The sequence below is a fragment of the Leptodactylus fuscus genome, chromosome 7 (assembly GCF_031893055.1).
Source record: "Leptodactylus fuscus isolate aLepFus1 chromosome 7, aLepFus1.hap2, whole genome shotgun sequence".
In the NCBI taxonomy this organism is placed as follows: domain Eukaryota; kingdom Metazoa; phylum Chordata; class Amphibia; order Anura; family Leptodactylidae; genus Leptodactylus; species Leptodactylus fuscus.
Window position 1 is genome coordinate 112541229 of NC_134271.1, and position 16117 is coordinate 112557345.

A 16117-nucleotide genomic window follows, 5' to 3' on the forward strand; every position below is an offset into this window, starting at 1 on the left:
TACCTCCTCTTACCCAACAGTCTTGTCCTCCTTCCACCCAAAATTCCCAATCTTCTCAGAACAATAACCCCAACTGTCCCTGCTCCCCAGAGCTGTTCTCCCTTCCTTTGACTGTACCGCAACCTGCCCCTCCATTTCGCGATTCCATGGACCTAACAGACGAGTATCTGTGTCCAGATGCTCAAACACTAGAGTCTCCTCCATTCCATCTCCGGTCGATTTGGTGGCGGATGACCAGCAACCCACCCTCATCGACGACGATGAGACGCAGTTGCTGTCAGGGCAGCCAGTTGACATGCGCATTGTGCAGGAGGAGGAGGCGAGACAGGAGTTGGAAGAGGAGGTGGTGGACGACGAGGACACCGACCCCACCTGGACAAGGCAGATGTCAAGCTGGGAAAGTAGTGTGGATGTTGAGGCAGGTGCAGCACCAAAAAGGGTAGCTAGAGGCAGAGACATGTCCAGAGGCAGAGGTCAGCTGCTTTGCCGAAGCCAGGCCAGACCCGGAATGTCCGAAGATGTTCCCTTTTGTACCCAGCCCAGAAAAACTCCCCCATCGAGGGCACGTTTCTTGAAGGTGTAGAGTTTTTTCAAGGAATGCGCCGAGGACAGATATAGTGTCGTCTACACAATTTGCCTCTCGAAATCGAGTAGGGGCCCTGAGAAGAGCAACCTGTCCACCACTTCAATGCACCGTCATTTGGAATCCAAGCAATGGAATCAGTGGCAGGCAGCAACGGCAGGACAAACGTCGCCCGCCGTTCATGCCACTGCCTCTGCTCACAGTGCTGGCGATGCACTCCAGAGGACGAGCCAGGACATCACTTCATCTGCCTCCGCCACTTTGTTGACTTCTCCCTCATCCTCCCCTGTTTCTGTCTTATCTCCTTCTCCTGCACCATCAAAGGCACCATCAGGCGCTTCTTTACAACAACCCACCATCTCTCAGACATTGGAGCGCCGGCAGAAATACACCGCTAACCACCCACCCACGCAAGCCTAGAACGCCAACATCGCTAAACTGCTGGCCCAGGAGAGGTTGGCGTTCCGGCTTGTTGAAACTCCCGCCTTCCCGGACCTGATGGCAACTGTGGCACCTCACTATGCCGTCCCTAGCCGTCTCAACTTCTCCCGGTGTGGCGTCCCTGCCTTGCACCAGCACGTGTCACTCAACATCAGGTGGGCCCTTAGTTCCGCGCTTTGCTGCAAGGTCCACTTGACCACCGACACTTGGACAAGCGCCTGTGGTCAGGGATGCTGCAGTGCTTATCTTTAATGACAGGCAGGGTGAATGTGGTGGAGTCTGTTCCCCGGGTGCAAACTGGGGTGGCCTATCTCCTCTCCCAGGCCAAAATTCATGGCAGGAGTAGACTGAAACCCTACGACGCTGCAACCTCCACCACAGCTACTAGCGGCAAACGCTAAAACACTGGTGTGGGGAGACGTCAGCAGGCGGTGCTGAAGCTCATCAGCTTGGGGGACAGACAGCACAGTGCCTCCGAGGTCAGGGATGCCATCCTGGCTGAGATGGCATTTTTTTTTCCCTGCTACACCTGGGGCCTGGCATTTTTACGCCTGTGATAATGGCTGGAACCTGGTAGCGGCTCTGGAGCTTGCCAGCCTCCAACACGTTCCATGTTTGGCCCACGTCTAACCTAGTGGTGCAAAGTTTTTTAAAAACATACCCAAATGTACCGAAGCTACTGTTGAAAATGCGGCGCTTGTGCGCCCACTTTTGCAAGTGCACAGGAGTCGCTGCTAGCCTAAAAACACTCTAGCAAGGCCTACATCTGTCCAAACACAGGCTGTTGTCCGTCATTCACACACGCTGAAACCCTACAATACCATATCTTGAGCAGGGTGTGTGAGCTGCACAGACCTTTGATGGAGTTCCATCTACAAAACCCAAGGGTTCCTCAAAGTCAGCAACCAAAGTTTCTGCACCATGAGTTTCCAGGGGTGGCAGAGTTATGGCTAGGGGAAGAGGCATGGATAGGGATGATGTCTAGGGGCAAAAGCAGTGTGGATGTGGAGGCAAGCTAAGCAGGAAAAACTGGGGGTACAAGCTAAGGCATGGACTGGGGTGATGTCTAGGGGCAAAAGCAGTGTGGATGTGGAGGCAAGCTAAGCAGGAAAAACTGGGGATACAAGCTAAGGCATGGACTGGGGTGATGTCTAGGGGCAAAAGCAGTGTGGATGTGGAGGCAAGCTAAGCAGGAAAAACTGGGGGTACAAGCTAAGGCATGGACTGGGGTGATGTCTAGGGGCAAAAGCAGTGTGGATGTGGAGGCAAGCTAAGCAGGAAAAACTGGGGGTACAAGCTAAGGCATGGACTGGGGTGATGTCTAGGGGCAAAAGCAGTGTGGATGTGGAGGCAAGCTAAGCAGGAAAAACTGGGGGTACAAGCTAAGGCATGGACTGGGGTGATGTCTAGGGGCAAAAGCAGTGTGGATGTGGAGGCAAGCAAAGCAGGGAAAATGGTGGCTAGAGGCAAAGGGATGTCCATAGGCAGCAAGGGCAAAGATGCAAAACTCTCCCGTTTCAAGAATTTTCCTGACTTGTTTCCCCACAAAACATTCCTGGGAGGAGGGCTGAAACACCACCCTCCTCCTCCTCCGCTGTTAGATTTACCCCAGCTACGAGCTGAAAACGCTGCAACACTGGTGTGGGGAGACGTCAGCAGGCTGGGCTGAAGCTCATCAGCTTGGGAGACGGACAGCACACTGCCTCTGAGGTCAGGGATGCCATCCTGGATGAGATGGCAATTTGTTTATCCCCGCTGCCCCTGGGGCCAGGTTTTTTAGCTTGTTGGAGGGCTCTGGAGCTTGCCAGCCTCCAACACGTTCCATGCCTGGCCCACATGTTCAATGTAGTGGTGCAATGATTTTTAAAAACATACCCCAAATTAGCTGAGCTAAGGGTGAAAGTGCGGCACTTGGACACCCACTTTCCCAAGTCTACAGTACCTGGAGCTAGCCGCAATACACTCCAGCAAGGCCTACATCTGCCTGAAGCACCTACTGTTGTGCGAGGTCACCACACGCTCTAACCCTAGATACCGTATGTTCAGCAGGGTGTGTGAGCAGCAGAGACCTTTGATGGAGTACCAGCTACAAAACCCAAGGGTTCCTCAGAGTCAGCTCCCTCACTTTCTGCACCATGAGTTTCCATGGGTGGCAGACTTATGGCTAGAGGCACAGGCATGGATAGGGGTGATGTGTAGGGGCAAAAGCAGTGTGGATGTGGAGGCAAGCTAAGCAGCAAAAACTGGGGGTACAAGCAGCCGGTGACATCATCACTGACAAGCACAGCTGTCTGTCAGCTGACAGGCTGACTTTCACCAAAATGAACAGACAATGGATAGACTCATCATATACATGTCAGTTACATGACAAATTTAGTGCAATTTGCAAGTCCAAGATGGTTTGGAGATCTGCGGAGAGGAATCTCACCACCTCTTGCGGGTGCCATCATTTGGAAGGCAAGCCCTGGGCTCAGTGGGTGAGAGCAAGCGCAGGATAATCGTCGTTTGGCCTGGCGGCCACTGCCTCTTCCACTGTTGACAGGGCTGGCGCTGCAGTCCAGACCAGGAGCCAGGACACCTCCACATCTGCCTCTGACACTTTGGGGAGTTCACCCTTATCCTCACCTTTTCCTGCCATTTCTCCTTTTGCCCGCGCCATCATGCGCCTCTTCCCAGCAACTCCCCATCTCCCAAGCCTTTCATTTCATGCTAAAGTACAGCGCAACCCACCCACATGCCCAAGGCTTCAACGGCCTCATCTCAAGAAATCTGGCCCAGGAGATGTTGGAATCCCGGCTGGGGGACACTCTGCCCTTTTTGGGCAGAGTGTCTACTGCGCCACCGCACTGTGCCGTCCACACCAGCACTTTCCCCCAAACATGAGGCGGTCCCTAAATTCAGCGCTTAGCCCTAAAGTTCCATGTGACCAGTTACGAATGGACAAGTGCATGCGGACAGGGACGCTACCTTTCAATTTGGGCACAGTGGTTGAATGTAGTTGAGGCGTGGACCGGGTCGCAAAATGTGGTGGCCTGACTTGTCTCCCCACACAACATTCCTGGGAGGAGGGCTGAAACACCACCCTCCTCCGCTGTTAAATTGACCCCAGCTACGAGCTGGAAACGCTGCAACACTGGTGTGGGGAGACGTCAGCGGGCCGTGCTGAAGCTCATCAGCTTGGGGGCCAGACAGCACACTGCCTACAAAGTGAGTCATGCCATCCTCGATGAGACGGCAATGTGGTTTTTGCCACTGCACCTGGGCCCAGGCATGTTGTCATGTGTGATAATGGCCGTAACCTGGGATTGGCTCTGTAGCTTGGCAGCCTGCAACATATTCCATGCCTGGGCCACGTTTTTAACTCATTGCTGCTAATCTTTTGAAAAAGGTACCCCAATGTTCCTGAGCTACTGGTGAAAGTGTGGCGCTTGTGCGGATAGTTTTTAAAGTGTATAGTTGCCGCTGCTAGCCTCTATGCACTCCTACAACGCCTGTACCTGCTGGAACAACGGCTGTTGTGCGACGTCTCCACACTGCTGGCACTAAACATATCATGTGTTGAGCAGAGTGTGTGAGCAGCACAGACCTTTGATGTAGTTCCAACTCCAAAACCCTCGGGTTCGTCAAAGTCAACTCCCTCAGTTGCTCAACCATGAGTGGCCATGGGTGGCAGACTTATGTGAAATCCCATCCCATCCATTGCACTGGACACGAAACATTAGCATGCGCTCAGCACAACTTCGGATATGGCAGATGCGTTAAGCAGGGTGCAGGGTACAACACAGACCAGGCCCGAGCACCAGGAACAGGTGTTAGAAATACTGCAGCATCTGCCATTTCCTTCCAATTTTGGGGTTTTGGACCCGCCACCGACTTGTCTGGACCTAAGTGGGGATCATGAGACACAGTTGCCATCAAGGCAAGCTGTGGTCATGTGCGGTTTGCAGTAAGGGGGCAGTGCGCAATTGGAAGAGGAGTTGGTGGATGACGAGGCCACCGACCCCACATGGACAGGGGTGATGTCTAGGGGCTAAAGCAGTGTAGATGTAGAGGGAAGCTAAATCAACAAAAAACCTGGGTAGAAGCAAAGGCATAAACTGGGGTGATGTTTAGGGGTGAAAGCAGAGTAGATGTGGAGGGAAGCTAAGCAGCAAAAACAGTGGGTAGAAGCAAAGGCATGCAAAACTCTACCCTGTTGGAAGACTTATTCCTAGGTCTGGAACACGTTAATGGCCCCCCTGGACAAATTACTGCCACTCAGGGGCCTAGTGTCACAAGGAGGGACAAGTATAGGCGCATGTTGTGGGAATACCTGGCCGACACCAGCTCTGTCCTCTCCGATCCCTCTGTGCTCTACAGCCTAAACTTATTTTCTCATCTTTTTTTCTGAACTGCACATCTCTTGCCTGCTTCCTTTGGGATCTTAGAAATGGTGGTCCACTTCCACAGATGGTAACTTCAATAGACAGTGTAACGGGAGTAGCTGAGGGATCGCTGTCTTAACCACTTTTTGGCACAAAATTAACTTCCAAAGCCAAATATGGTGCAAGTATATGATGCAAGGACACCTACACACCTATCTCTGACACATTGGGGAGTTCACCCTCATGCGCCCTTTTGGCCTGCACCATCATGCGCCTCTTCCCAGCCACTCCACATTTCCCAAGCTTTTCATTGCAGGCAGAAGTACAATACAACCCACCCCCATGCCCAAGCCTGTAACAGCCTCATCGATAAACTGCTGGCCCTGGAGATGTTGGTGTTTGTTTATGCTTCTGGAGACCCAGGCCTTCCGTCAGCAGATGGCAGCTGGGGCACCTCCCTATGCTGGGCCTAGCCGTTACTACTTCTCTTGGTGTGCTGTCTCTGCCTTGCGCCTGCATGTGTCCCATAACATCAGTCGGGCCCAGAGCTCTGCGCTTTGCTGCAAGGTCCACTTGACCACCGACACATGGACAAGCGCCTGTGGTCAGGGATGCTGCAGTGCTTATCTTTAATGACAGGCAGGGTGAATGTGGTGGAGTCTGTTCCCCGGGTGCAAACTGGGGTGGCCTATCTCCTCTCCCAGGCCAAAATTCATGGCAGGAGTAGACTGAAACCCTACGAAGCTGCAACCTCCACCCCAGCTACTAGCGGAAAACACTGTAACACTGGCATGGGGAGATGTCAGTAGGCCGTGCTGAAACTGATCAGCTTGGGGGACAGACAGCACAGTGCCTCCGAGGTCAGGGATGCCATCCTGGCTGAGATGGCATTTTTTTTTCCCTGCTACACCTGGGGCCTGGCATTTTTGCGCCTGTGATAATGGCTGGAACCTGGTAGCAGATCTGGAGCTTGCCAGACTCAAACACGGTCCACGCATGGCCCACGTTTTCCAACTTGTTGGTGCCATGTTTCTTTGAAACCTACACCATTGTGCCTGATATACAGGTCAAAGTGGGGCCATTTTCGTAAGTGAGAACTAGCCTCTGCTAGGCAGAAAACATTCAGAGCACACTCCTCTCATCTTCGCACCGTTGGCTGGCGGAGGAAGACGAGGGGGTTGGAGTGGCATCTGATGTCCCTATCCCACACGAGGCTAGAGGGTGCACTTCAGTGCATCCCATTGCTTCACCACAAATGGTGTGAAGGGGAGTGGAAAATGGAGGAAATGGAGAGTGACCCTTACAGTTGGGGCCAGCAAAGGCATGCCAAGTAACACACTGGCACACATGGCTGACTTCATCTTGGGTTGCTTTTCAACACATATTTCACATCATGAAGAACAAATAATACTGGATTTTTTCAAGCCTCGAACCCCGGTCTAGGTCTAATGTCTGTTCCTTTCTTATATTAGGGGAGAGGGAAAAAAAATTACTTCAGTGATACGTTTAGCGTACATAGACTGACTATTAATGTGTATCCCACTTAGTGTTGTTAGGGTTACACACCGTCACAACCTGGCTAAAGCTTCTATAGCTGTTAATAAAGTCAACATAACTTTACGGTATCCAAAAAGACAGCTGGTACCGACAGAGAGCAAGACAAATGTCACCCAAAGCTGTGAGCTCTGAACACCCACAGTGACTTTGGCGTCATCATCATTATAAGGGAGCGGGTGGTAATAAATAACTTGGCAGTGCCTAAAACCCAAAAAGCTTATACAACTATATTTACATTAAGATACACAAATGAAACTTTTCAGTAGCATGTCATGAGACAAGCTGATAAGCTCTTCCTTTGTGCAGTGCTATTTGAAAGTTAAACGCTGCCTTTATTTTAATTCTGGAGAAGGTGCAGACATTAGATTTAGAACATGTTGTCTTCATTGTCCAAATCCTCTATATAGGTAACGTGTTTTTCGGGCCGAGCTGTCTGGGAACGAGCTGGTGCAGCACTGACAACCTGGGTGAATATGGCAAGAGCCTGAGATGTAGGGTGAATGAATCCCCAAATTATTTGTGGAATTCCCAGTGAGACAATGGCACTGTATACCAGTATTAAAAATTGTGGGTGCACATAACCCCCATATATTCTTTGAATTCCCAGTCAGACAATGGCACTGTATACCAGTATTAAAAATTGTGGGTGCACATAACCCCCATATATTCTTTGAATTCCCAGTCAGACAATGGCACTGTATACCAGTATTAAAAATTGTGGGTGCACATAACCCCCATATATTCTTTGAATTCCCAGTGAGACAAAGGAACTGTATAGCAGTATTAAAAATTGTGGGTGCACGTAACCCCCATATATTCTTTGAATTCCCAGTCAGACAATGGCACTGTATACCAGTATTAAAAATTGTGGGTGCACATAACCCCCATATATTCTTTGAATTCCCAGTCAGACAATGGCACTGTATACCAGTATTAAAAATTGTGGGTGCACATAACCCCCATATATTCTTTGAATTCCCAGTGAGACAAAGGAACTGTATAGCAGTATTAAAAATTGTGGGTGCACGTAACCCCCATATATTCTTTGAATTCCCAGTCAGACAATGGCACTGTATACCAGTATTAAAAATTGTGGGTGCACATAACCCCCATATATTCTTTGAATTCCCAGTGAGACAAAGGAACTGTATAGCAGTATTAAAAATTGTGGGTGCACGTAACCCCCATATATTCTTTGAATTCCCAGTCAGACAATGGCACTGTATACCAGTATTAAAAATTGTGGGTGCACATAACCCCCATATATTCTTTGAATTCCCAGTGAGACAAAAGAACTGTATAGCAGTATTAAAAATTGTGGGTGCACGTAACCCCCATATATTCTTTGAATTCCCAGTCAGACAATGGCACTGTATACCAGTATTAAAAATTGTGGGTGCACGTCACCCCAATATATTCTTTGAATTCCCAGTCAGACAATGGCACTGTATACCAGTAGTAAAAATTGTGGGTGCACATAACCCCCATATATTCTTTGAATTCCCAGTCAGACAATGGCACTGTATACCAGTATTAAAAATTGTGGGTGCACATAACCCCCATATATTCTTTGAATTCCCAGTCAGACAATGGCACTGTATACCAGTATTAAAAATTGTGGGTGCACATAACCCCCATATATTCTTTGAATTCCCAGTGAGACAAAGGAACTGTATAGCAGTATTAAAAATTGTGGGTGCACGTAACCCCCATATATTCTTTGAATTCCCAGTCAGACAATGGCACTGTATACCAGTATTAAAAATTGTGGGTGCACATAACCCCCATATATTCTTTGAATTCCCAGTGAGACAATGGAACTGTATAGCAGTATTAAAAATTGTGGGTGCACGTAACCCCCATATATTCTTTGAATTCCCAGTCAGACAATGGCACTGTATACCAGTATTAAAAATTGTGGGTGCACATAACCCCCATATATTCTTTGAATTCCCAGTGAGACAAAGGAACTGTATAGCAGTATTAAAAATTGTGGGTGCACGTAACCCCCATATATTCTTTGAATTCCCAGTCAGACAATGGCACTGTATACCAGTATTAAAAATTGTGGGTGCACGTCACCCCAATATATTCTTTGAATTCCCAGTCAGACAATGGCACTGTATACCAGTAGTAAAAATTGTGGGTGCACATAACCCCCATATATTCTTTGAATTCCCAGTCAGACAATGGCACTGTATACCAGTATTAAAAATTGTGGGTGCACATAACCCCCATATATTCTTTGAATTCCCAGTCAGACAATGGCACTGTATACCAGTATTAAAAATTGTGGGTGCACATAACCCCCATATATTCTTTGAATTCCCAGTCAGACAATGGCACTGTATACCAGTATTAAAAATTGTGGGTGCACATAACCCCCATATATTCTTTGAATTCCCAGTGAGACAAAGGAACTGTATAGCAGTATTAAAAATTGTGGGTGCACGTAACCCCCATATATTCTTTGAATTCCCAGTCAGACAATGGCACTGTATACCAGTATTAAAAATTGTGGGTGCACATAACCCCCATATATTCTTTGAATTCCCAGTGAGACAATGGAACTGTATAGCAGTATTAAAAATTGTGGGTGCACGTAACCCCCATATATTCTTTGAATTCCCAGTCAGACAATGGCACTGTATACCAGTATTAAAAATTGTGGGTGCACGTAACCCCCATATATTCTTTGAATTCCCAGTCAGACAATGGCACTGTATACCAGTAGTAAAAATTGTGGGTGCACGTAACCCCCATATATTCTTTGAATTCCCAGTCAGACAATGGCACTATATACCAGTATTAAAAATTGTGGGTGCACATAACCCCCATATATTCTTTGAATTCCCAGTCAGACAATGGCACTGTATACCAGTAGTAAAAATTGTGGGTGCACATAACCCCCATATATTCTTTGAATTCCCAGTCAGACAATGGCACTGTATACCAGTAGTAAAAATTGTGGGTGCACGTAACCCCCATATATTCTTTGAATTCCCAGTCAGACAATGGCACTATATACCAGTATTAAAAATTGTGGGTGCACATAACCCCCATATATTCTTTGAATTCCCAGTCAGACAATGGCACTGTATACCAGTAGTAAAAATTGTGGGTGCACATAACCCCCATATATTCTTTGAATTCCCAGTCAGACAATGGCACTGTATACCAGTATTAAAAATTGTGGGTGCACATAACCCCCATATATTCTTTGAATTCCCAGTGAGACAAAGGAACTGTATAGCAGTATTAAAAATTGTGGGTGCACGTAACCCCCATATATTCTTTGAATTCCCAGTCAGACAATGGCACTGTATAGCAGTATTAAAAATTGTGGGTGCACATAACCCCAATATATTCTTTGAATTCCCAGTCAGACAATGGCACTGTATACCAGTAGTAAAAATTGTGGGTGCACATAACCCCCATATATTCTTTGAATTCCCAGTGAGACAATGGCACTATCTACCAGTAGCAAAAATTGTGGGTGCACGTAACCCCAATATATTCTTTGAATTCCCAGTCAGACAATGGCACTGTATACCAGTATTAAAAATTGTGGGTGCACATAACCCCCATATATTCTTTGAATTCCCAGTCAGACAATGGCACTATATACCAGTAGTAAAAATTGTGGGTGCACATAACCCCAATATATTCTTTGAATTCCCAGTGAGACAATGGCACTGTATACCAGTATTAAAAATTGTGGGTGCACATAACCCCCATATATTCTTTGAATTCCCAGTCAGACAATGGCACTGTATACCAGTATTAAAAATTGTGGGTGCACATAACCCCCATATATTCTTTGAATTCCCAGTCAGACAATGGCACTGTATACCAGTATTAAAAATTGTGGGTGCACATAACCCCCATATATTCTTTGAATTCCCAGTGAGACAAAGGAACTGTATAGCAGTATTAAAAATTGTGGGTGCACGTAACCCCCATATATTCTTTGAATTCCCAGTCAGACAATGGCACTGTATACCAGTATTAAAAATTGTGGGTGCACGTCACCCCAATATATTCTTTGAATTCCCAGTCAGACAATGGCACTGTATACCAGTAGTAAAAATTGTGGGTGCACATAACCCCCATATATTCTTTGAATTCCCAGTCAGACAATGGCACTGTATACCAGTATTAAAAATTGTGGGTGCACTTAACCCCCATATATTCTTTGAATTCCCAGTCAGACAATGGCACTGTATACCAGTATTAAAAATTGTGGGTGCACATAACCCCCATATATTCTTTGAATTCCCAGTCAGACAATGGCACTGTATACCAGTATTAAAAATTGTGGGTGCACATAACCCCCATATATTCTTTGAATTCCCAGTGAGACAAAGGAACTGTATAGCAGTATTAAAAATTGTGGGTGCACGTAACCCCCATATATTCTTTGAATTCCCAGTCAGACAATGGCACTGTATACCAGTATTAAAAATTGTGGGTGCACATAACCCCCATATATTCTTTGAATTCCCAGTGAGACAATGGAACTGTATAGCAGTATTAAAAATTGTGGGTGCACGTAACCCCCATATATTCTTTGAATTCCCAGTCAGACAATGGCACTGTATACCAGTATTAAAAATTGTGGGTGCACATAACCCCCATATATTCTTTGAATTCCCAGTGAGACAATGGAACTGTATAGCAGTATTAAAAATTGTGGGTGCACGTAACCCCCATATATTCTTTGAATTCCCAGTCAGACAATGGCACTGTATACCAGTAGTAAAAATTGTGGGTGCACGTAACCCCCATATATTCTTTGAATTCCCAGTCAGACAATGGCACTATATACCAGTATTAAAAATTGTGGGTGCACATAACCCCCATATATTCTTTGAATTCCCAGTCAGACAATGGCACTGTATACCAGTAGTAAAAATTGTGGGTGCACATAACCCCCATATATTCTTTGAATTCCCAGTCAGACAATGGCACTGTATACCAGTATTAAAAATTGTGGGTGCACGTAACCCCCATATATTCTTTGAATTCCCAGTCAGACAATGGCACTGTATAGCAGTATTAAAAATTGTGGGTGCACGTAACCCCCATATATTCTTTGAATTCCCAGTCAGACAATGGCACTGTATACCAGTATTAAAAATTGTGGGTGCACATAACCCCCATATATTCTTTGAATTCCCAGTGAGACAATGGCACTGTATAGCAGTAGCAAAAATTGTGGGTGCACGTCACCCCAATATATTCTTTGAATTCCCAGTCAGACAATGGCACTGTATAGCAGTATTAAAAATTGTGGGTGCACGTAACCCCCATATATTCTTTGAATTCCCAGTCAGACAATGGCACTGTATACCAGTATTAAAAATTGTGGGTGCACATAACCCCCATATATTCTTTGAATTCCCAGTGAGACAATGGCACTATATACCAGTAGCAAAAATTGTGGGTGTATATAGCCCCAATTCTATTGCTAGGGGACTTGCAGGGTATTTCTGAGGTGAAGGTGGGGGGGCACACCGTTGGAACGGGGATTTGGGGTGTATATATGGGGTATACGGGAATACACTGTCAGTGTGTTCCATTCAGGATCCTGGGAAAGCTGGGTTGCGGCGATTGAGCCCGTCAGTGCCACGTTACACTGACAAGCTTCTCCCTGGAATTTAGCTCTTATAAGAGCTGTTGGTTGTCTTCTCCTTCCTATGCTAGCCTGTCCCTGCCTACCCAGAATCTAACCCCTAGCTAACTGGACGGAAACCTCCGTCCTCGGTGAATTGCAAGCTCAGAATGACGCGAAGCTGGGCGGCGCTGTTCTTTTAAATTAGAGGTCACATGTTTTCGGCAGCCAATGGGTTTTGCCTACTTTTTTCAACGTCACCGGTGTCGTAGTTCCTGTCCCACCTACCCTGTGCTGTTATTGGAGCAAAAAAGGCGCCAGGGAAGGTGGGAGGGGAATCGAGTAATGGCGCACTTTACCACGCGGTGTTCGATTCGATTCGAACATGCCGAACAGCCTAATATCCGATCGAACATGAGTTCGATAGAACACTGTTCGCTCATCTCTAAATTCTATCATTAGAATCCCTTTTTGAACTAAGACCATGTTGGAATAGCCTTAAGAAAAGTTATTCTTCTTCTACCTTTATTATTCTAATCCACGCTGCCGTTCCAGTGTTAGGGCCTATTCACACGGAGTAAAATGGCGTGTAATTTGGAGTGTAATTTTTACACGTGTAAAAAATTTACACGTGTATTTTGGAGTGTTTTTTTTTTACACGTGGAGTTTCAGTAGCGTTTACAGAGCATTTTTTGGAGCATTTACGCGTGTAAAAAAATGCTTCCGTAAACGCTCCAAAAAACGCTCCGTAAACGCTACTGAAACGCCACGTGTAAAAAAAAAAAAAAACCACTCCAAAATACACATGTAAATTTTTTACACGTGTAAAAATTACACTCCAAATTACACGCCATTTTACTCCGTGTGAATAGGTTTTTTTTTTGCCATATGCAAACGAGTCTTCAGAAAGTACAGGGAGCATTCCCCTTTGCTCAAAAACCACAGCGTCTCGTGTGCTGTCCGAAAACTCTCCAGCGATGCCTCTATTCTTCTCCCAACTGCCTCTTCGCTGTGTCATCAGCTACGTCCTCAGCCAGTGGAACCAACTGCACGTCAGTTTGGCCATTTTCCTGTGGCCAAATGGAAGCTCGTGTAAGAGGCCACAGGGGCATGACCGAATGGACCTGCGCAGTTGGCTCTTTCAGCTGATGACGCGGAAAAGAGGCGGTTGGGAGAAGATGACAGAGGCATCGCTGGAGAGTCTTCAGATTACACAGGGGATGCCCCCTGTGCTTTTTGAGCAAAGGGAAATGCCCTCTCTGCTTTCTGAAGTCTCATTTGCATACGGCGAAAAAAATGAAACACTGGAACGGCGGCGTGGATTGAAATAATAAAGGTAGGAGAAGATTAGCCTTACTTAGGGCTATTTCAACATGGTCTTATTTCAAAGAAGGGATTCTAATGATAGAATCCCTTTAAACTGTATATACTGTACACCTTTAAATCATCTGCTTTATATTGCATTAAAATGTACACTAAAATATGATAGTGTTATAAAATATGGTAGGCGCAGATTTACTATTAATATCAAAGTCAAACAGTGCAAAATTAGACTAGACTCATTACTTGACGGTCTAGTTTAATTTTACACCGGCTACTAGCTGGCTTAGTATATGCCAGAAAAAAATGCAAAAATGTTAGAGCATGTTTGGCGCACACCGTCTTGCAACTCAGTCCCCACCCAATTTCTTTGAAGTCACCCCTTGGAGCCATGTTCTTACTTTGTACAGTTCAGAAGAGTGTTTAAGTCTAAAGCCCCACATAACATCCCGCAGTGGCAACGCAACATGTTTTTTTCCGCAGCACTTTTCACAGACAATTCGCAGGCATAGGTTTCTTCTGCAGACTTTCTGCTTTAATAATACCTATAAGGAAACTTCCGGCGTTTCCTTAGATATAATTGACATGTTGCTATTTGAAAAAACGCTACTATTTTGGAAATCACAGAGAGTCCACTGCACATATTGTACCGCAGTGTGGGGATTTGCTAGAATCCCATCCACTACACAATGACTGTAAAATGCTGCTTTTTTCCCCCCACTATGTTTCCACCACAGGCAAACCACGGAATTTTTACCACATGGGGCCCCTGCCTAAAACACTTGATAAATTAGAGTAAAGCATGTCAGACAGTACAAATTACACCAGAATTCGGAGCATTTTGTTTGGTGTTCTTCATGAAACAATCCACTTTTCCCAATCATTAGGGCATATGGATGTTATAGAGAAGGTCCCCCTACTCCAAACCCCACTCCAGTATCTTGAACCATTAACATGAAGCAGTGCAGACTCTAGTAGACCAAACCCATTCATGTATTACGTCATGTCAGTTCTTGATTTTATCTGCATGGCTAACCACAAGGAGAACACACCAGGGGTTTCTGAAGCCAAGAGTGTGTCAATTTGCCGATTATTGGGCCATCACGCAAAGTCATATAAATGGCATTGAATACATATAACCAGACAGGAAAATTACACAAAAAGTTGCAAAAAAATAGGAGGAGATTGGAGTAATTTTAGACTTCAGAAGTCAATTTTATTGCCAGAACAAAGCACCAAATACAAGTAGTAGGAAGCACTTGTCACCCAAGTATTTTAGGATTACAGTAGGATTCTTTAGAAGGCATTGAGAAGCTGGTTAGTTTATCTAAAGCAGAACCCAATAATTACAACTCGATTTACCTGGTCATTTTTGTGTTCACTATACGACTCCACATTGTCGGCTGATATATGTAAGACATCCTTTCGCACAGAATAAGCACATATTATATTATGCATGTTTATCCATATAGTTATAATTAGAATACAATGCAGCTTTAAATTTAAAGGGGTTGTCTGTAAATAAGAAAAACATGGATCCCTTCTCCCCAATTCATAAGGGTATATTCAAAAAGATTTGTTGCAGAAGTTTATGTGTATTATTCATCTAAATGAAGCTTGCTTGCAGAAATACATGACTTTCTTTGGTTGGAGTGTTAAGGAGAGATGTTTCCCGTATATAGGTTAAAGAATTTAGACTAATGAGAAACATCCTAGTGACCAATCTTGGGATCTGAAGTTCTGGCCATAGACTACACTGACCAGGTTAATGAACGGCATAAGGGGTCCATTTCTACCCAGAAACCACACTGCCATTTTCCAGCTAGAATTAGGATGCAGTACAATACCAGGCAATAGCCATGGAAAAAACTGGCACGTTTTCTGGATATAGATAGACCATTTGTTTTCTAGTTCAAGACAACCCCTGTAAGAGTCATAAATCCTGAAGTATATAAATAAGACGTGTCCTGAAGAACAATAAATAATTGTCATGGAAAGCGTTGTATAGTTTAGTATGAATGACTACCTTTTGGTCTGTGGGCAAGGCTGGGTGCTACAGGTTCTGTTGCTTGCTGGAACAGGTTTCCCTGCACACATCTCATTTGGATATGCTTCATTATCTATAGTACAGAACACCAAACGGGACTGGTAACCTGCCAAGGAAAAGGTTTTGGCATTATAAGAGCAGTACGTAGAGAACTGGTCAGGATCATATATGATAAATCATTTTAGGTTGTA

General features: G+C 45.5%; 1 protein-coding gene across 2 annotated transcripts in view; it reads right to left on the reverse strand.

Moving 5' to 3' along the window:
* Positions 1 to 16117, reverse strand: part of PAPLN (papilin, proteoglycan like sulfated glycoprotein) — a 76711-nt gene that overhangs the window by 15839 nt on the left and 44755 nt on the right. For both annotated transcript variants that reach the window (XM_075282876.1, XM_075282875.1), the window contains 2 exons: positions 15906 to 16032; positions 15242 to 15301 (listed from right to left, as the gene is read on the reverse strand). In XM_075282876.1, the coding sequence (XP_075138977.1) occupies positions 15242 to 15301; positions 15906 to 16032 (187 nt within the window). The remainder of the gene's footprint in view (positions 1 to 15241; positions 15302 to 15905; positions 16033 to 16117) is intronic.